Below are 21,773 nucleotides of genomic sequence, written 5' to 3' on the forward strand. Positions count from 1 at the left end.
ATATATATATATATTATATATATATATATATATATATATATATATATATATATTAAAAATAAATTGAATTAACATTTTTAAATGTCTGAATGTTAAGACCAACCGTATGTATACATATGTATATATTCATATATATACAAACATGTATATTTCATGCAACATGCTTATTTATTTACTTATTTATTACCTATTTATTTAAGTTTAAAATGTATTTTCCTGTGTCTGTATTCTCACCCTCTTGCTACTGTGACGGAAATTTCCCAAATACGGGATGAATAAAATTATTTAATCTAATCTAATCTAATCTCTTGTGACCGTCCACATTTTTCCTCTTTTTGTTATTGATAGCAATTGACGTCAAATCCATTTTAACATGGAGTTGAACTGGTTTGGACGTCTATTGCCGTCAAAAGGCTTTTTCAATATCAATTTCCCTTCTTTACTAATTGCCACAACACACTGTGACCTGGTTGGCTGTAAATTAGTTCAATTGTTCTTGCTATCTACAGTAATAAGGAGAGATGAAAATATTACATGTATATTTTATATAGGTTTTGCTATGATGAGAGCTGCAAATTGAATAAACTTCCAAAGTGAAGCCTACAGAAAGAAATATTCCAACAACACTTATTTCGGAGGTGTTACAGTTGACAATAGTGTAACAAATCAACAAACATTCACGACAAAAAAACTTCTCAGAGGAAACAATGGATTATAAATGTGCCTATTTTCGATGACCTTGTGTCAAAGGTACAATTTTTAAGAGGTTTGTTGCCGGTACGAACAAATTGCACATAACAAAAAATATATCTTAAAACACAGCACATGGATCATTTTTGCATAATGAGGGGTGCTCCTGTTAAGTACGATATGGCTTGTCTTTTTTTTTTTTAAATATCATATTCTGGTCTGGGAAGTGTCACAAAATGATTTGAAACAAATAATGTAAAGAAGAAGTTCTCTTTTACATAACTACATGAGTTAAATACTTTAAAAGACCGCCTATAATTCTGGGGTGTCCAAACTTTTTTTTTCTTCCGAGGACCGATTTCAACAAAACAAAAAATAGAGGCTTCCCAGCAATAGCAAAAAAGTCACAAAAATCAAAAGGACAGCTCAAATTATACCTTAGCTTATTTTTACTTATCTATGTATGTTTATGTAAAAAAAACAAAAAATATGCATTCATTTTCCAAACCGCTTATCCTTACAAGGGTGGTGGGGGTGCTGGAGCCTATCCCAGCTAACTATGGGCACCAGGAATGGGACACCCTGAAACGGTGGCCAGCCAATCCCAGGACACAAGGAGACGGACAACCATTCACACTCAGACTCAAACCTAGGGGCAGTTTAGAGTGGTTCAACCAGGCTACCATGCATATTTTTGGGATGTGGGAGGAAACCGAAGTATCTGGAGAAAACCCACACAAGCCCAGGGAAACCTCCACACACTGAAGACCGACCTGAGATCAAACCCTCGACCCCAGAACTGTGAGGCTGACACACTAATCGCTCATTCACTGGGCCGACCCCCTTATGTAAAACAAAATACTGAAATTTTAGTTTCCTACATCAGTGGTCCCCAATCACTGGTCCGTGGACCGGTACCGGTTCGTGAGCCACCTGGTGCCGGTCTGTCAGCATAATAAATATTAAGGTATTCAATATTGCCCTCTTACTTGAAATGAGAAAAATTGTTATAATAATAACAAGCAGAGGGGATCGGCAAAAATCCTCTTTTGAAAAATGGGTGTTTAACAAATAAAAGATTGAGTTTACACACTAAGAGAAGGTGAAAAAAATCAATCACTCGTCTATTTGGATCCGACAGCCGTTTCTGGCCACCATAAAAAAATTTAACGCTCTACGTTGCACGGTTTGGACAAAGATACCGAGAGAATCTTAACATACACACACACTCACACAACCATAAATCACACTTTATAAGGATTATAGATAAATAAATGCTACTATGTTTGGGCCTTTTTTTTGCCATTGTGGACGTCGTTCGTGAACCGACCCCACCCCCACACATTTTTTTCTTAAGTTGTCGCCCTTCCTATTAGCCGCTCCGCGATTCTAACATGTCAGGTTTTGACCTCAGAGCTAATGGAGAGACACTGTTTACATGACCAGCTTGATATAGTGTTAAATCTGAGAAGTGCAACAGAATGTAGGCTGAATTTAAACTTTCTGTCATTTGTTGGGGGCCAGTAAAAACCATGGGCCACAGTTTGGACACCCCTGGGATAAATACCGTAGGAAGAGAGAAAAAAAACACTAGCTCACCCTCTGATTTGGTCTCCCAAATTTCCCAGAATGCATTTGTGTGCCGTTGTGGAATGTAAATGATTTGTCCCTGTGGCCTGATGAAAAAATACAAAGATAATAAACACACTTCAAAAGACTGCAGATTATTTGATCATAATGCGAGAATACTGTGAGAAATAAAGTGCACTCGACTGATGATTATGATGACAAACAAGGGTGATTTCAAATAGCTCTCTCGGTAAACAACTAAAATGGAGTTATTGCTGCCTTGAAACGCTGTGGTGAGCTCAGTAGGGAATTTGGTTCTGGTAGTATTGCAGCATGTCATACGTCTTGCTCCTGTAAGGGGAAGTAAAAACAAATTAGGCATATCTGAATATAGATTTTTTCTTTTACTTCCAATCTGATTTTCTTGGGATTCAGTTGCAAGGAAAAAGTACGTGGATCCTTAGGGATTACAGTCGTACCTCTATTTATGAAATTAAGGTCCCTCGTTCGTGACGTAGCTGATTTTAGAGGTTTTCTCAGTGTGCGTAACACAATTTGAAGTTGTGGGTTTATTATTGGGGTGGGTAAATTATTATATTTATTATTTGTTTACATATTCTAAAGAACTGGGTTCTAATGTTGATGTATTATTTAAATGCTGATCTTTCCACTCTATATAAATGATGCGATAGAGAGCGAGAGATATATAGAGAGAGAGATAGCGACTGTTGAAGAGCTGGACTTGTTTTGTTTTAGTTTGTGGTGGGGTTGTGGTGTCATTTTAATGGCTTAATAAATAATTTTATGAACAGTTTGCCTCGCACTTCAACTTTCTTTCACAGCTTCTCTACATCGTGGATTTTTTTCTGGGGAATTTGTTTTATTTATTTATTTTATTTATTTTTGTAAGTTTATAAAAATGTGAAAATCCACGCTGAAATTCGTAACCATATATTATTTATTTAATAGGGGTGACCCTACTTGGCGGTTTTTCGATTATCGCGGCCATGTCTGGTCCATATTAACCACGATAATCGAGGTATTACTGTATATATGTGTATATATACACATACAGACACATACATACATACACATATATATATATATATATAAAAAATACATATAATATATATGTAATAATGAGATAAGATTCTAAAATAGTTCAAAATGTGTATGTAAACCTCAACAATTATAATACAGATTAGTATTATTTTATTCAATATTGTATTGCTATCATTAAATGAATTTTTAAAATTGTGCTTCATAAAGAATAGTCAACAAAATAGTTTCCCATTTTGAAATGACTAATTAGACTCAAATGCAACAATTATCGATACTTGCAAAGCGTGAGCTGGACTCTCACCTGCTACTGAGGAAGCAGCTTTGGATGACCTTGATGATGAACGCCGCCGCTTCTTTCTCACTCATCTGAGGATTAAACCTGCCCCTGAGGGAAAGAAACGGCGCCGTAAGTTTTCGAGCATTACCACTCTGCTCCGTTTCTGCATGCACACGACATGTACTGTTTCCTTAGAGGTGATTTTGCCTGACGTAATTTTGCGTTTCTGCAACTCACTTGAGGAGTTTGACGGTTTGGCCCCTGAAGCACGGCAGTCCCGTGTCCAGCATCAGCGTAACGAGAGACACCACAGCGTCCATGTAGGGACTGAACACGTACAGGAATATTTAGAGTCTTTTGTTAAATGCCTGGTCTTGCGTTCAAAGTGCCAAGAGTGTTTTCCTACCGTACGGCCAGGTAGCCTCGCACGCACATCTCCGTGAACCATTTGAAGGGCGTGGCCTCCATCTTGCCGCCCATAATCATCACCATCTCGTCCGTGAGCTTTATGTCGGGCTCCCAGCCCAAGTTGCCCCCTGGGGAACTCTCGAACATGAAGCCGAAGTCTGCAGAGAGAAACGATCTTGTGTCATTCCCTGCGCAAAATGAATATTTGCAGGGGCTTTGCAGCACCGCTCTGATACGACAATGTTCCGCAGTATAGAATGCTGTACACATTAGGGCTATGTCATACCAATCTGGCCCGCAAGGTTGTTGTGCCTGACAGCACCTTGTATCTCTATCATACTGTACATACAGAATAAAGCTCCAACAAAATGACCATAATTATTCGAGTATAACGCGCAAAATTTTGTACCAAAAAACTGAAGCAAAGTTCGTGTGCGCGTTATACACGAATCCCCACCGGTGAAAAAAGTCCCCTCGGCAGCCGTTAAAATGGGAGACGTAAACCTGTATTTGTCCACCAAATGGGGCGGAGAGCCTGTTCTATTGGCCGGTGCTCACACTTAAAAAAAATAACTCAAGAAGAATAGAATTAATTGTTTGGTGAGTGATGATGATGAATCAGACTTTGAAAAAAAAAAATATGATGATGAATTAGACTTTAAGGATTTAAAATGGTAAATTCCATTTGAGAATTGTGTTCATACTGGTAGTTTGTTTTACCAAGTTTCCGCACCATATGTTGTGAATAAATGTTTTGTCATGGCGTTATGTGTTCAGCATTTGCCAGTACCCGCGCAATCCTTGGTGTGAGCTGAGAAAAAGTGAAAAAAAAAGTATACATATTTTTAGTCACAAATTATGGGTGCGCATTATACTCGAATAAATACGGTAGGTGGAACACTGTAATCTACAGATCATCAAGTTTACACATTACAACTAATGCACTTGCAACAACTTTCTTGCAAATAGTTAAGGTCATTAGGCGATGATGACAAATTAAAAGTTTAGAAGAGCATCTTCACATTTTGATGAATGGCAGATTAGGAGCAACAATTAGGTGCATATTGCCTCCTTTTGTACACATAATGGCAGATTGGAGGCAACAATTAAGTGTACCACTCATTCCACCACCTTGATTGCCCCTCATTTGCTTGATTACAATGAGTACACAGCTGCCGACAATAATCAAATTCGTTGGCAACTAACTAAATTATCGATTAGTTGTTATTTAATTCAGAAAAATATACTTTTATGTTGACATTGGTGCCGAAAACAGAAAATTTGGGATAGTCAACCCAAAAAAGGTGATTTACATTTTGGACATACACATTGGGAGCCCATGTTTTGTTGTCTGTTATGACACATTTTTTGACAGGGCGACTTATACTCTGGTGTTACTTATACAGTAATACCTCTACTTACAAATTCTTTTACATACGAAATATTCAGGTTATGAAAAGCTCTGATTGGAAGGAAACCTTTTGTTGCAATATTCGAAAAACAATCCAAGTTATGAAATCAAACATCCCCCAAAACATAAATACACTTTCTCTATCCGGTATTTTATTTTGAAATGGTGAGGATGGAGTTGCCTTTACATCTGATTGAATGTAAAATATGCTTCTATTAAGAAAAAAATCCAAGTAACAAAACCACTTTTGGAACCAATTAATTTCATAAGAAGAGGTACAACTACAGTTCGAAAATACAGGAGCACCACAATTCACAAAATTAGTTAACAGAAAGCCCCAGCCCCTTTCTTATTTACCGATGTGGATGAGGTGTCCTTTGCTGTCCAGCATGATGTTACCGTTGTGTCTGTCTTTGATTTGCAATAGGAAGAGCAGAAGGCTGTATGCCGCCATACTCCGGATAAAGTTGTAGCGAGCCTGAAGAGCAAGGATATTTAATGCAATCGTCAGCCATTTTGACAAAGGTCTGTTTAATTCATTTAGTACTATTAATTATGGTAGACACCCAAAAATGTGGTTATTTTCATCCTTCTCCTGTCAATTCATCTTTGTCAGTATTAGACGCCCTCTCAGTTCAAATGGATTGGACGTCCATCGCCATTAATGCACCCAATGAGTTATAACTGTGTCTCAGTAAAATGAAGTTAAAGGGAACAAAGTACCTTCTGGAAGGCCAGCGTGGATTCATCGCCGTACTGGTTACGGAAGTAGTCGTACATGCCAAAGTCCGTCTGCCTGCCAAGCTGGTCGCGTGATTTGCAGTCCGGGATGCATTCGATCACACCACACTGACAAAGAGGAGTACCGTGAAAATGTCACGTGACTCATGTAACTTTTTGGAACCCTGTACTTCTGTGACACCGATTGGCTAGGTCACATGTGTCAAAGTGGCGGCCCGGGGCCCAAATCTGGCCCACCGCATCATTTTGTGTGGCCCGGGAAAGTGAATCATGAGTGCCGACTTTCTGTTTTAGGATCAAATTAAAATGAAGAGTATAGATGTATATCAAATTTCCTGATTTTCCCCCTTTTAAATCAATAATTGTAATTTTTTAATCATTTTTTCTGTGTTTTTAGTTCAAAAATCATTTTGTAAAATCTAAAAATATATATAAAAAAAGCTAAAATAAACATTGTTTTAGATCTATAAAAACTGAATATTCAGGGCTTTTAATCCAGTTCTTTTAATCCATTCATAAAAAAAATCTAAATATTCTATCTAAAATGGTCCGGCCCACATGAAATCGAGTTGACGTTAGCGCAGCCCGCGAACCAACCCGAGTCTGACACCCCTGGGCTAGGCAATTTTCTCACCAGCATTTTTTGGTGAATTTGCAAGTTATTCCCCTAACGCAGGGGTGTCAAACCGGTCCTCAAAGGGCCGCAGTGGGTGCAGGTTTTCATTCCAACTCAACAAGAGGATACCTTTTGCAAGTGTAATCAGTTAATTAAAGTCAGGTGCTACTTATTTTAGAAGACACCTGATTGGTTAAAATGCCGGCACTGGATCGGTTGGAACAAAGACCAGGACCCACGCCAGCCCTCGGCGGAATCGGTTTGACACATGTGCCCTAACGCAACAGGGAAATCTTAGGCTAGGAATGAAATGGACTCTCACCCCAGGAGCAGTGGCCACCACCCGGTAAGGGAAGACAAAGAGGTCCAGTCCCACAAGCTGAAAGATGTTCTTGAACAGTCCAATTATCTGCAAAGCCAACATGTCCTGCACACGGCCGTCAAATGTAGTAATTAATTAGGGGTTTTCGCTTTTGAAAATCGTGTGACGTCAAGACGTTCAACGTATGGGTCAAAGCGAGGCTCACCTGCCGACAGTCGTCACCCACTTTGAAGATGGCCGCCTGCCAGCAGACCCGCCGCGCCCCCTCCGCGTTATTCTCGTCCTCGTCCGGCGAGTCAGATGGACAGCGAAGACCCTCACGCTCCAGCTCGCTCACGCCACAGCGCTTTACCTTGAACTTGGCGAGGTAGGGAGCCTTGGCGGCGCTGCGGTGGGGACAGACAAATGGCGACAAAGCATTACTTTTAAGCGAATAAAATGTTACTTTGTGCTCAATGAAGCTCCTCGACTCTCTTTGACATATTTCCTTGGCATTAAGATTCCCATTCTACATGCCAAAGCACTAATTCTCATTTACTACTTTGAATGTTAATTGCTCAATAAGGGTGAATTCTGTTTGAAATACACTTTTCAATCTGATTGCCTTTCTTTTCTTCTGTTATTGGACTCTGCGATGAATTCTGCCTGGCAACCGATGAGTGAGTCACCATGTGATTTTACCATGCCGGACCATTCCAAACAGAGCAGTCACATTTGACATTAGGGCAGGGGAGGCGAACAAGTTAGACACAAAGAGCAAAATATTTAAACTGTGAGAGTCAAAGAGCCACACCACGCGTGTTTCAGAAACTTGCCCTCATTGTAAGTTTTATTTTTTATTTTTAGCAGGAGCAATGTTCCATGCCGCTTTATAGATTAATTGCTGAAAGAGACTGTCTTTTTACCTGACCTGGCTTTTGAAGGTGCTCAATTTTTGCTTGCGTAGTTTAGTACCTTGTAATTCCTTGTCGATATTAGCATGCAGAGTGCTAAAATGACGCTGAGGATTTGAAGCCTTGAAATGTGATATCGTAGTATTGCGTATTAAACACAGCGATTTCCCATTCCCTTCAATAAAGAAGAAAGCATCTTTCCATTCTTCTAAAAACGTCCTGTGTTCATCTTCATATTTTCGTTTAGTTTTGCGTTTTGCAATTTTGATTAGCAGGGTAACAGCATGCATGTATATTAAATGTTTACTTAATTTCCCGGCATTAGATGTAACCCGCGGAGAAGATGGGCAGTCGCTTACGTCAAAATCAGCATAAAAAAAATCCAATCTCGCAAATGATTTTTTAAATATAATTTATTTGTTTTTAATGGGCCCTGATGCATTTGAAGTTAGTTTTAAGAGACAATAAAATAAGAGAGAGTCATGTTTTTTTAGGGGTTTGGTGGTTGGGTGTGTTTCCTTGTGTGTCCTGTCCGCATGATTGCGAATAAGTTTCACCTGCTGTGTCTTTACAATGCTCTTTCCCTCGTGTGACCCAGGTGTTTACAATTGTCTTGTCAATCCATGTCTGTGTATTTAAACCCCATGTTTTTGTTTGTGGTTGTGTGCCTTTCGTCGGTGTGCGTCTCCCTCGTAAGCAATGTTCCCTCTAATTTTTGGTTTGTCTGGGCAGAAAGACAACCTCCCTGAGCACACTGAGTACCGGTGTGAGCAACATCATCATTGCTCGCTATGGGCACACACCAGTATCACACCTGCCATAAGCAGGTGTATGTCTACTACACATAAATGATTTAGTAATAATAAAATGTAATGATTAATATCTATGAATGGGCGGCCCGGCGGATGAGTGGTTCGCGCGTCCGCCTCACAATTAATAATTTTTAAAAAAAATAAATAAATAAATATTGGGATTTTATTTTGTGCGCTCCATATGATTTGCTTTGTGCAGAGAAGACGAGAGTAGTGCGCAATTGCGAACACGCGCACCTTATAGGGAACATTGCTACTAAGTGCGTTTTCCCTGTTCAGTTTGGCTCTTGGTTAAATTTCCCCAGTTTTGGATTGGATTGGATTGGATAACTTTATTCATCCCGTATTCGGGAAATTTCGTTGTTCCAGTGGCAAGAGGGTGAGGATGCAGGAATAGGAAAGGCATTTTAGACATAAATAGATAGGTAATAGATAGGTAATAAGTAGGTCAAGAAATAAATACATGAATAAATATATAATTAAATAAGCGTGTTGCTTAGGACATATATACATACATACATACACATAAATGTACATGCATGCATACGGGGTTGTTTTATAGTTGTTTTTCCCCATTAAACCTTAAGTTTTTGCACCAGCAATTCCCTTTTTGTTTCCTGCTTCATGCTCCTGGGTCCCACTCTGCTTCGCAACCGAGGCGATTTACAACAAAACGAGGAAAAGAGCCACAGTATATACAAAATATGATAAGAAGCAAAGAGTCGCATTCATTTTGGCATGTTCGTCACTCCTGCTTTAAGGTAATATTCTTACCTCTGCATTGGGGTTCCAGACTTGTAGTCGATATCCAGTACAATGGCCTCGGGGTTGCTGGGCAAGTAACAACCTAGTACCAATGTAGGAAGGAAGGAGGAGAGAGGCAGTTTTGATGTTTTGATACCACAAAAAAAAGTCCCACGGATGTTACCTGGCTGAACTTTTATATCTGCTAAAGCCTTCAGACAGCATCGTTTTCTCTCCTCGCCTTTAGGAACAGGTCTAAAAGATATACACGTATTAGCCCTTTGTGAATATCGTCATGATAAGGATAGCAAAAAAACAGGCGGACAGTATAGCAAACAATGTCATACATTCTTTATTCTCTGCAGAATAAAGACTCATTAAATTGTGACCGTCTTTTTTGTGCATTTATTATACTGGATATGTTATATACTGCCGCCCAGCGAATGGATGCCCATTGAATTCAAGCTTAAAACAATTAACCAAAAACTCAAGTCAATAAAAAATAATTTAAGAATGAAAAAGTAAAATACCGTATTGGCAGTGGTTCTCAAATTGTGTTAGGTGTAGCACCAATGGGACACAGGGTCCTTCCAGTTGTGCAAATGTTAAGACATATTTAAATGTTCAAGTGAAACTGTAGTTAATTTATCAAGTAAAGTTAAGCTGTATTTAATTTAAACTATTAAAGATTCACATGTAATGTTTCCTGAGGGTACATTTCCTGAGGGTACTCAGGAGGAACAACTTGGACACTAAGCTTCTGGTAACCTTCTATACAGCCACTATGGAGAGCATCCTGGCATACTGCATTACAGTGTGGTACGCTGGAAGCACGGCAGCAGACAGAAAGGCCATGCAGAGAGTGATCAACACTGCCCAGAAGATCATCGGCTGCTCTCTGCCCTCACTGGATGACATTGCCAGCACTCGCTACCTCAGCAGAGCCGGGAACATTGTCAGGGACCAATACCACCCTGGTCACAACCTGTTCCAGCTGCTGCCCTCTGGCAGACGCTACAGGTCTCACAAAGCACGGACAAATAGACTTAAGGACAGTTTTTTTCCCACAGCCATCAGGACTCTCGGGGTGTGCAATAACAATGTGCAATATCTTAGATTGTGCAATATTTTAGAATTTACCTAGCCAGGATGTGACTTTTTATACTTTTATGTTACTATTTATGTTTCTCTTTTACTGGGAAAACGCACGTTGTGGAGTAGCACCACCAATTTTGTTATAAGCAGCTGTGTATGATGACAATAAAGGCTTTTGATTGGTTGATTTGATTGATAGATATGTGTGAGGTGGCCCGGCGACTGATCGGGTTAGCGCGTCGGCGTCACAGGTCTGGGGTCTTCGGTTCAAATCCAGGTCGGTCCACCTGTGTGGAGTTTGCATATTCTCCTCGGGCCTGCGTGTGTTTTCTCCGGGTACTCCGGTTGCATGCCACATTCCAAAAACATGCATGGTAGGCTGATCGGACACTCTAAATTGACCTAGGTATGAGTGTGAGCATGATTGTTTTTTTCTCTCCTCGTGCTCTGCGATTGGCTGGCCACCAATTCAGGGTATCCCCCACCTCGTGCCCAAAGTCAGCTGAGATAGGCTCCAGCACCCCCCGTGACACTAGTGAGGATCAAGCGGTTCAGAAAATGAAATGAAAAAAAAGGAACACAATTTTACTCAATCGTTAACTACATTCCAATTTCCCAACAAAATCTAAGCAAATGTACATAAAATGTGGCTAAAGAATCTATAACCAAACCCTTTTTTAAAAATATTTTGGGCCTACTAGACTACTATTTTAATGTCGGTCATGATGCTGGTACTCGCAGAGTATGTTTTGAGTTGGTTGATGTTTTTAAATAGGGTGCAAGTTTCATGAAATACACACAATTCTTTAAGTTATTTGAGGGGCAGGAATTAATTAATCTCAGCTCATCTCATTTTCTGAACCGCTTTATCCACACTAGGGTCGCGGGGGGTGCTGGAGCCTATCCCAGCTGATTCCGGGCCAGAGGCGGGGGACACCCTGAATCGGTGGCCAGCCGATCGCAGGACACAAGGAGACGGCCAACCATGCACACTCACAGGGTCAATTTAGAGTATCCAATCAGCCTACCATGCATGTTTTTGGAATGTGGGAGGAAACCAGAGTACCTGGAGGAAACCCACGCAGGCCCAGGGAGAACATGCAAACTCCACACAGGTGGACTGACCTGGATTTGAACCCAGGACCCCAGAGCTGTGAAGCCGACGCGCTAAACACTTGTTCCACCGGGCCGCCCGGAATGAATTAATGTCATTTCCATTTAGGTAAAACAGGTTTTAAAAAAATCAGTTCAAAACATGGTCACAGAAAAAAAATAAACATGAATAAATACAACATTTTGGGTGCTTGCTTACTTGAGGATAGCTGACACATTGGTGATCTTGTTGAAGAAGTCAAACTCTCGTTGGTAGAAATCTTTGGCCGGACCTGACAGTGATCCGGTGATCTCCTCCACCATTTGTTCTAGCAGCTCCCCAATGTCAGCTGACAAAACCGCAAACCAATAAGATGCTCCAACTCAAACGGGCGTGGGATTAAATTTATCGATTTTAGATTTACGGTCTTTCTGGTGCGCCTCCTCGTCCATGAAAATGTTGGTCTTCATGTTCCAGATGAACTGGTGGGCTAGCAGCTGTGACTTCTGCGCCGCCCACAGGATGTACTCCCTAACGTAACCCATCTGAGCACAGCGACACCCCTCGTTTCATATTTTGATTTTGTCATTTTGGAGTGATTTCTCCCAGTTAGCATTCATGTAGCACCATTAGGTGGATTCTTGTAAGTGCGTTAATACCTAAATAAGTACCTTATCGTAGCGCAGCGCTTGTACAATCTGCGGGATGTAGAACAAGATGGCGTCCTGTTGCGGAGAGGCAAATTTAAAAAAAATCCTGAGATCAAGAAGTCGTGAATGCGAAAGGGTGAAAGTGCGTGACTCACCGGAGGAAAGGAGCGCAGCACTTTGACGCCATACTGCGCGGTGAGCGGGTGCGGCGGGTACATGCTGCTAAAGTAGGATAGTCCCGTAGGTGGATCGGCAGGGGCCCAGCAAAGAATGTGGCTCAGCTCCGGTGAATCGGCATCGATAGTGTGCCATGTCACCAAGAACTAACCAAGCAAACATAAACACATTTTCAAACATAGACATACTTAGGCCGACTATATAAAAAGAAAGTGAATAGGCAGCTGAGTAAATAACACTTCATATGCAATTTGTAGAAATAACTGGAAATTCAAGAGAGCCATGACATTATGTCCTTCAAAAGTGTATGTAAACGTTTGACCACAACTGTATATACACGTATATATCCAAGTGGCAGATATGGTCTCACCTTGACGGCTTCTGGGACGTCACTAACGGCGCCGGGGTCCAAACGCACCAGCCGGGTCACCTCGGCCGTGATGGCGTCGTTTTTGAATCTGGCAAGTAACAGCGGATTTGTTGTGTGATTTGGCGTTTTTTCCTCACTGAATGTTGCTTAAGTCAAATTATTATTGTTGATTATAGTATCAATATTTATTCGTTAACATGAAATAGTGAAAACAGTGAAACTATTTTACAGGGCGGCCCAGAGATCGAGTGGTTAGCGCGTCAGTCTCACAATTCTTGGGGTTGAGAGTTTGATCCCAGGCTACAGCAAAATATGTTTTTCTTAAACCAAAGTCCAATTCATTTAAAGTTTGAGTTCAGACTATTTAAACTGCAATTCTATTAACTTGAAGGGTTAACGTTATTTTTTGAGTTGTCCATTGAAACTTGTAAAAGCCAGTGAAATCTGTTTGACTTGAACTTTTCTTTAACATATTATACAAATAAACACACATTTAAATTAATTTATACATCTGTATTATAAAATTAAATTAGAACTCATTTTTAATCTAATCTAAAAATAATTCATATTTTGTACATTCAAGTCAATTCAAATCTATTTACTTGTATTCATTTATTTCTTTTTATTTGACATTTCCATCAAATGTTAGCAAATTTTGGTTAAAGATTTGGTGGAAATCAAATAGAAATACTAACATAAAAAGGAATAAGAATAATTTCTTTTCTAGTTCTTGTGTGAGGTTTCCATCAATTTGTTAAATTCCTTAAAAAATTTAAGATCCGTTTATGGAGACTCAATAAGGCACCTTATTTACCTTTTAGATATTTTTGGCTTTGTGTTTAAATACTTTATAGTGTATGTGTGTCAACCTGCTTGGCAGTTGCATGGCAAGGTAGGGCGCGATGTTCCACGCCAGGTTGACGTTGTCCTTCCACTGCTTTTCTGTTAAACTGATGTATTTGGACCTCCAGTTGGCAATGCTCGTTTCCACCGACTGCTCGGTGGCGATGGCCAGCTCTTGAGTACACAGCGGGTTGTACCACGTGCTTAGGCGCTCGATCTCGCTCGCCTGGAGGCGAAAAAGGGAAGACGAGAAGCTAGCTTTAGCAGAAAGAGAATAATCTGCTTGAAAAACTGACAACGACGCTCACCAGAAGAGCCAACAATAGGGTCCTGCGTTTCATGTAGTATTTGTGAAGCTGCGTCCCTCGGTTGCTCTTCTTGGAAGTTCCTGCAAGACGCCTTTATTAATCAATTAAGTGTGGGTACCAAACGTCATATATTATAGGGAGAGCTTTGTCTTAAAATTTCCTGAAAATGGATCTGCAATTTACACATTTTTCAGATCCTCAAATACATCTGTGATTTTCGTGTTTCTGAGATCCACAAAAGTGCTCGAGATGAGATGGTCACGTGATTCTAAATGTTTTTATCTTGACTTAACAGCTTTAAGTATATTTGAGACTGTAAGATAAGATTGTAAGATAAGATGACAAAGACGCTTGGCAATTGCTTGTTCATATTGTATCAGTTTTTTTAAGTATAGAAACATCGTAATCATAGAAACTTGACAGCGATTCATCAGACTTTGCCCAAAGTTTGGTCGTTGTCATGGAGACTTGCAACTGATTAATCAGACTTTGCCCAAAGTTTGGTCGTTGTCATAGAAACTATACTATACCCTGTTTTCCTATATAAAGACTGACCCACTGTTCATTCGGAGAGAGTTGCAACGACAACAGACTGTGAGCGGTTCACAGCTGTTCGAGCTCTCTCCCCATCCTGCAGTCTGGTAATAAACCTATTTCCTATTAAATTGATCTCACTCTTTCTTAACCTGCTCTTGAAGCTGTTTTTACAGATCGATCAGAGACAAACATCCCACATTTCAATAGGACATATTTGGATATATGTCTGTGGTTATTCCTTAGCATAAAAAAGCTGAGCCCCACCATTCACACTTCCATGCTAGTGTCGGTAAATAACAGTGATGCGTTATCTGGAAGAGCTGTATTTTTCGGATTATAAGTCGCACTAGCCAAAGAATTTACAATTAAGTAAGAAAAAACAAGTTGTAATTTTGAGGGCCAATTTGAATTTTTTTCAGAAACCAAGCACAAACATATTAAAATAATAATTTTAAAAGGGAGAACGAGAGGCTAAACAAGCATTCATTAACATAACATTAGCCGTTTTTTAAAAAAAAAACATAAACTAAAAAGCAGAAAGTAACAGGTTTGTGCCTTTCACAGTGATAAAAAACATATAAGTTGCTCCAGAGTATAAGTCGCAGGCGCAGCATGACAAAAGTGCGACTTATAGTCCAGGAAATACGGTAATAACGGCATTTTTTTTCCTGTTGCATCAGTGCCCTTTCTAAAGGGTTTGAGTTTCAAGTTAGGCTTAGGGGACAGGGAACAGCTTGTATAAATGACTTTCATGCTGAAAACTATTGCTTAAAATCTTTAGAGGTGCTATGAAATGATGACCATTAAAAAAAAAACTGCACTTATGTATTTTTATTTTGCCGTTTCATAGTTCCTCATCCAAAACAAAGAATCAGGGAAAGCCCACTTTTGATCAGCAATTCTGGTTGTGATGTCACAACCAGAATATTTTCTAGTGCTGGACTAGCTAGTACATGTTGACCGGATGACAGGGCGGTTATACACCAACAACAGAATAAAATATTATGTTTGTGGGGTCACCTTTTGTGTGGAGATTTTTTTAATGGGTGAGGCGGAGGCAGCTAAAGCCTTTTCTGTCACTCTGTGTCAAAAATATGGTCTGTAGAATTTCATAGCACTTTTAAGTACAGTTAAGTACAAACTGTCTCTAGTTTGCCCTGAACTGCAATCATATCTCTACTTACGAATGCCTCTAGGTACGAAAATTTGATGTTACGATTTTTTTTATATGCAAATGAGTGACGCGAGATATGGAACAGAAGTTACAAAACCTCCCAAAAAGTAAATTCATTTCCTTATCCATTATTCTATTTTGAATTCCCCTTATTAAGCGATTAAAAACTCTACAAATGCAACGTGGCACATATTTTCACACACACACACGGCACACGTAAAAGTCTAAAATGTTCTACAAAGTGGACGGCTTGCGGCCCTGCTAGAAGGGTCTCTTGCCGCCATCTGGCGGGCAAACAGTGGTATTCCATCTATAACAGCCACGGACGGAGATATTTCAGCGGTGCAAGGCACATTTTAATATGCTCTATTTATTTTAAGACAATAATACAGACACTCCCCAACTTACGAACGTAATTGGTTCCGAGCGATTGTTCATAAGTTGAATTTGTTTTTAAGTTGATTCAGTGCTATATTTTGTATTATAATTTATGTTTAAGGCCGATATAAGTATATTGAAGGTTTATACAAGTGCATTTGTATGTTTAAGGCTTGTATAAGTAACACGCATTGGTTTGTACTGAAAAAAAAAAAAAAAATGGAGAGAATATGTACAGTACTGTAGAGAGAGAGAGAGATTTATGTATTAGAAACTGGCCAAAAGAAGCGACCTAATGACGATTGCAGTTTTCTTCTTTTTTTCATCATAAATGATGCAGTAGCACTGTATGGCATCATTCAATTGATTTGCAAACTTTGTGCAACGTTCAATATTTGGGTCCTGCTGCTCGATCTTTCTGTTTATAAATGGTACTGACGCTCGAAGGATTCAATGCCCGTGAAACGCTCACCACTCTCACGCGCATCAAGCTTCGTTATTATTGCCACTCGTTTCAAATGAAATGGCTTGCCTCTTCCTTGCAACTCCCTCAATAGAAGCCTTTAGCTTTTTACCAACCATATTCAATATTGGATGCATGAGATATTCAATGATACAAATGAAAAAGGTTCTTTGCACACTGGAGATACATTCACGCACTTCCGCATTGCAACGAAGAAGAAGGTAGATGCTGGGTGAGCTGAGCTCTCACAGCGCCAGGCGTCGGTATTAGCGGCGGAAAGAAGTACTACTCCGAAAAAGGCGTGAAATACAAAATTGGACTTGCGAACATTTTTGGACTTAAACGCAATTTGCAGACATGTTCGTATGTACCGTTGTTCGTAAGTTGAATGTTCGTAAGTAGGGGAGCGTCTGTACATAATTTCCTTATAATTTTCTCTCATTTTTGTGTTTCCTCACATCATGCAAAATAGGGACACTTAGACCAATTTTAAAGGGTTTAGTTAGTAGTTGTGTGAGGACCGTGGAACGAATTAGAGAATTTACATATAAAGTACACCTACTTACAAAATTTTCAAGTTACGGAAAAAGTCTTAGAACCAATTAATTTCGTAAGTAAAGGTACGACTGTATTTGCAAATTGCGCACTGATGAAATGAAGGACGCTGATAAAGCTTTTATTTACTACTCTTGTCACACTACTGCATATCAGAAGAACAACATTCTGCACCCCACCCCCTCATTTTTTTAGACAAGCTCACTTCTGTTGGGATGCATGTACGTGACGGTGTTGTCTACCCTTTAAGGGAGGGGTGGGCAAAGTAGTTCATAAAGGGCCACAGTGGGTGTGGGTTTTCATTCCAACCCATAAAGAGGACACCTTTTCACCAATCAGCTGTCCTACAAGTACAATCAGTGGATTGCAGTCGGGTGTGTCTTGTTTTCTGCAGAAATCTCATTGGTCAAAGTGTCTGTGCTGGATCGGTTGGAACAAAAACCTGCACCCACAGCGGCCCTCGAGGAGCGGTTTGCCCACCCCTGCTTTAAGGTTTTTAAGCAACAGTTGGGGTTTCCACGACAGGTTAAGGATTCAATTTAAAGAAAACCCTACCAGATTTCTTAGATGCAGTGGACACACCACTGGAAAGGGGGTACGTGTTGATCCAACCTTGGCCACTTTGCTGCGAGCGAGAACTGGAGTCGACGTTACTGCGCATATCGGCAGCATTCATCACTGACAAACTGTTCAGCGACGGGTCTTGGTTGTCTGTCCGAAATCACACAAATGCACATTTAGAGAAAAAGGTGACAATGACAGTGTTGTGGAAATCACATCCACATGAGCAGTAATGGAGATGTTAAGGTTGACATGCTTGCCCTGAACTGCACTTCTTGGACTTGCACCAAACAACAAAGTAGGTTTCTTGCAGTTTCTTCTCAGCTGCAACTTTATTATAGATTTTAGTATTTATTTTTCGATGTAAGAGCCTATATTTAAATTGGTGGATAACATACATTTTCTTCTTGCTTTTCAATTCTTTGTTTTGTATTGGAATTAGCAAAGCCAATCTAATTGTATTTTGATGTCAAATCTGTCTCTAGTTTGCAGTTTATTTGAAATTGTGAATGACCTACGATGAAATCTTTTAAAAACTAAGACAAAAGAATGATTAAAAATATTTTTAAAAACACCAAATAAATCTTAAGTACCCACAAAACCCCCATTTTATTTTATCCCACCAATCCCAAAGACCAAAAAGAGTCTCAAATGACAGTTAAAATAAAATGAAAAAATATATAATAATATTCAATATGAAATTAAAAAAACTCATTTCATTTTGGGTTATTATTTCTGAATAATTGTGGTCACTTCTAACTGCGGAAATAGTTACCTTATTGAACAATATTTCAAAAGATGAATATGCAAATTAAACAATACGGTAGATAGGACATCACCAGATATCTTCCGAAATAAGGGCTGGAATAAATGTATGTCCCTGATACTACAAGTATTGTTCATATGGTTTTTTTTAAAAATGAGTTGGCATTGATTTAAACCACCTGTGGCCAAATTCAGGAAGCACTTAGAAATAATGTTTAAAATATTCAACATCTGCGTCTAAGTTGTCTATTAGCTTATAATTGAAAAAAGTTGCACCTTTCAGAATTTTTATTGCAAGTCAAAAATTACTAATGGCTGGCAACAATTGTTGCCAGTGAGGCAGAATGTATTGATAACTCTATCGGACGTAACTTTGGTATGCATTTGATCAGAATGATAAAATTACATTTTTATTTAATTCTTTGTATAAGTACTGTATTTTCACGACTATAAGGCGCACTTAATTCTTAATTTTTTTCCAAAATAGACAGGGCGCCTTATAATCCAGTGTGCTTTATATATGGAAAAAAAATAAAATGTCGTTCATTGAGGGTGCGCCTTATAATGCGGTGCGCCTTATATTCGTGAAAATACGGTAAGTTTATCCTTATTGTCAGAAATAACTACAAGATAAATAGCTATCGTGTACTCCTTAGAAAAAGCTACATTTAGAATTATTCTGTAAGCAGAGGTAATGAAGCCTGTGATAACTGCCTATAATTGATGAGTATATAGCAGAAAACCAGAAACATACAGGCTTATCTTTCAATTTCATATTTTTAAGACAAATTATCCTCCAGATTCTGCAATGCGATGATAATGATAGATGTACTGTATAGGCTTTTAAGGGTTTGATGTCATGATAGCAAGCCACTCTCCCTTAAATCTCACATCTTGGAGTAGGGGGGGGTTCCAGGATGTGGGGTTCAGGGACTCTCACAGTGAGCCCCTGTCTTTAACAGTGGATGGCAGAATGGAAATGAAGGGGTTTGTTCATTAATACTTATACTCAAGTTATACTTTCTTGCATGTTGATGAACCGGGAGGAAGGGTTCTGGCAGGTGGGCTTGAGATGATGAGTAGTATTGCAAGTGACAAATTCATGCTTTAGTTCCTCGTGGCTGCTCAAAGACTTTTACGCAGAGGAAATCCAAGACCAAAATTTGGAAAATAACCTAAGTTCTCTATGCAAAGAAATCAACACCAGTGCACTTTGCACAAAACACAAGATGTAAAAACTTCTCCCAAAATAGATTTAGCACAAATGTGCCTTAGAATAAAGGTTAATATTGTTTCAAGGCTACACTTAACTCAAAACAGTCAAAAAAATGAACATCAGTTGAAATGAATGGACAGGCCATTAATGAGTGATGACATGATCTGTAATTTAGTATTGGCGCCAGTTATGGTTATTTTTTATGGATTGGAAAGTATCGGATTTGGACACAAAATTGGATCTGATCAAGTAATCGCAGATCTTTTCAGTAAATCAAACCACTAGGCAAACAACAACAAAAACAGGGCTTATTAAAAAAGTGATTTGTCATTTTCAACTTGGTTATATAATTTTTTTCGTTATTATTACTATTCTAAAGATATGAGTGTTAGATCGCCATCGGATCGGTATAAACAAATATGAAATAAAAAATCTGCATCAATCCATCACTAATTACTACTTCTAGATTTAGCATACTATATATATGTATTTATATATATATATATATATATATATATATATATATATATATATATATATATATATGTGTGTGTGTGTGTGTGTGTATGTATGTATGCATTTGTATTGAAAAGCTATTAGCTCTCTTGGGAAAGAGAGGTTTGGAATGAAAAGGTATATGATGATCAATGAGCAGCACAGTGAGGATTGATTAAGGCATGAAATTTGCCACATGCACACGCATGCTCCCGCCACCGCCATCGCTGAGGCTTACTTAATATTGATATCGGAGAAGTGCTGGACACGATAAGCGATCCGAATATCCCGGCAGAGAGGGTGCTCGGGGCCGGGGTGGTACCAAGCTCACCGGGGGGCACCAGGTGGCATGCCGCTAGGTACTTCTTGTCTGACAGGATGCTGGCGTAAAAGCGGATCATGATGCTGATATCCTCGCGCAGTCGCTTGTCGCCCTGGGTGGGAAACTTTGGAGACACGCTGCAGACAAAATACAAGCTGAGTTTACTTCAGGTGCTAGTCACACATCTGTGTGTTTGCTGCTAGTACAAATAGAGATAAATCAGGTTAAATTGTGGTTACAAGACTTCTGCGTTTACCAGAATTTCTTAAGTGTAACACGCTTTTTGTGCCCCCAAATATAATTTTTAAAAATCAGTTGCCTAAAGGCCGTTTGAAGGTATACAAAGATTTAAGAAGTTAAGGTGTTAGATACTGCAGAGACACGCCATAGCAGTAAGGAGTTATTTTTGTAGTTAGGAACCCGGCGTTTTTGATTAATCATTTGAACAATTGTTCAATTCGGACACAGAAAATGAGGACTTTGATGGATTTTTGGGTGATGATTGATCAACAAAACGCGAGTACATTGTAAAATGGCTGAATAAAGTACAACCAAACTCAGTTTTGCTTCCGTTGCCTTTTTAAAAACGTGTTTTTAGCGCGTGTCCGTATGTTTAAGCTGGTGTATGTTTTGCCATGCCTGGCTGCGCCTTTAAATGCCGTGCGTCTTGAGTGTGTGTCAAATACAGAAATAGCACTCGTTACTGACACTGCGCCTTTAAATGCGGTCCGCCATATAGTCATGAAAATACGGTATATGTATGTATGCATATATATATATATATATATATATATATATATATATATATATATATATATATATATATATATATATATACGCAAACTTCGACTTTAACGGTGAAATTCAAATTATGCATAAAAATTCAGGTTACGTCGACACCTTAGAAACGGAACTAGTTAGTAATTCGAGGATTCCCTGTAATCCTGATTTCTCCCCTTTTTGTTCATAAATGGTTCTACAAATAAAATCTTGGCCCAGAAAACAAAGACAAAATTGCATTTATTTTATTTTTTACCGTGTATCCTCGATCAAGGAAAAGAAATCTTAAGTTGATGTGCTTTAAGTCAAGGTAAGACTGTGTTTGGATGTGAGCGTACCTGAAATAATCAAAGGCTGTGGAATAGATCTTCTCTCTGAGCACGTTTCTGACAGTGGCGTTGATAATGACATCGGAATGGAGGACCGCCAGGCCCAGCGTCAGGAGC

At 39.2% G+C, this 21,773-nt stretch overlaps 1 protein-coding gene across 2 annotated transcripts in view; it reads right to left on the minus strand.

Annotated features, from left to right (window-relative positions):
* Nucleotides 1-528: 528 nt before the first annotated feature.
* Nucleotides 529-21,773, minus strand: part of pi4kaa (phosphatidylinositol 4-kinase, catalytic, alpha a) — a 44,173-nt gene continuing 22,928 nt past the window's right edge. The window contains exons 35-54 of one of the 2 annotated variants that reach the window (XM_077611219.1): nt 21,666-21,773; nt 20,557-20,684; nt 17,744-17,899; nt 14,082-14,161; nt 13,800-13,999; nt 12,931-13,018; nt 12,539-12,706; nt 12,405-12,458; nt 12,158-12,278; nt 11,953-12,082; nt 9,730-9,800; nt 9,576-9,648; nt 7,302-7,482; nt 7,097-7,201; nt 6,141-6,266; nt 5,775-5,895; nt 4,005-4,164; nt 3,836-3,925; nt 3,623-3,706; nt 529-2,610 (exon numbers count right to left, since the gene is read on the minus strand). In XM_077611219.1, the coding sequence (XP_077467345.1) occupies nt 2,559-2,610; nt 3,623-3,706; nt 3,836-3,925; nt 4,005-4,164; nt 5,775-5,895; nt 6,141-6,266; nt 7,097-7,201; nt 7,302-7,482; nt 9,576-9,648; nt 9,730-9,800; nt 11,953-12,082; nt 12,158-12,278; nt 12,405-12,458; nt 12,539-12,706; nt 12,931-13,018; nt 13,800-13,999; nt 14,082-14,161; nt 17,744-17,899; nt 20,557-20,684; nt 21,666-21,773 (2,296 nt within the window). In that variant the 3' untranslated portion in view covers nt 529-2,558. Of the gene's footprint in view, nt 2,611-3,622; nt 3,707-3,835; nt 3,926-4,004; nt 4,165-5,774; nt 5,896-6,140; nt 6,267-7,096; nt 7,202-7,301; nt 7,483-9,575; nt 9,649-9,729; nt 9,801-11,952; nt 12,083-12,157; nt 12,279-12,404; nt 12,459-12,538; nt 12,707-12,930; nt 13,019-13,799; nt 14,000-14,081; nt 14,162-17,743; nt 17,900-20,463; nt 20,685-21,665 lie in introns of both variants that reach the window. The other variant, XM_077611218.1, reaches the window with a different exon arrangement.

Source organism: Stigmatopora argus, chromosome 10, assembly GCF_051989625.1.
Source record: "Stigmatopora argus isolate UIUO_Sarg chromosome 10, RoL_Sarg_1.0, whole genome shotgun sequence".
NCBI lineage: Eukaryota > Metazoa > Chordata > Actinopteri > Syngnathiformes > Syngnathidae > Stigmatopora > Stigmatopora argus.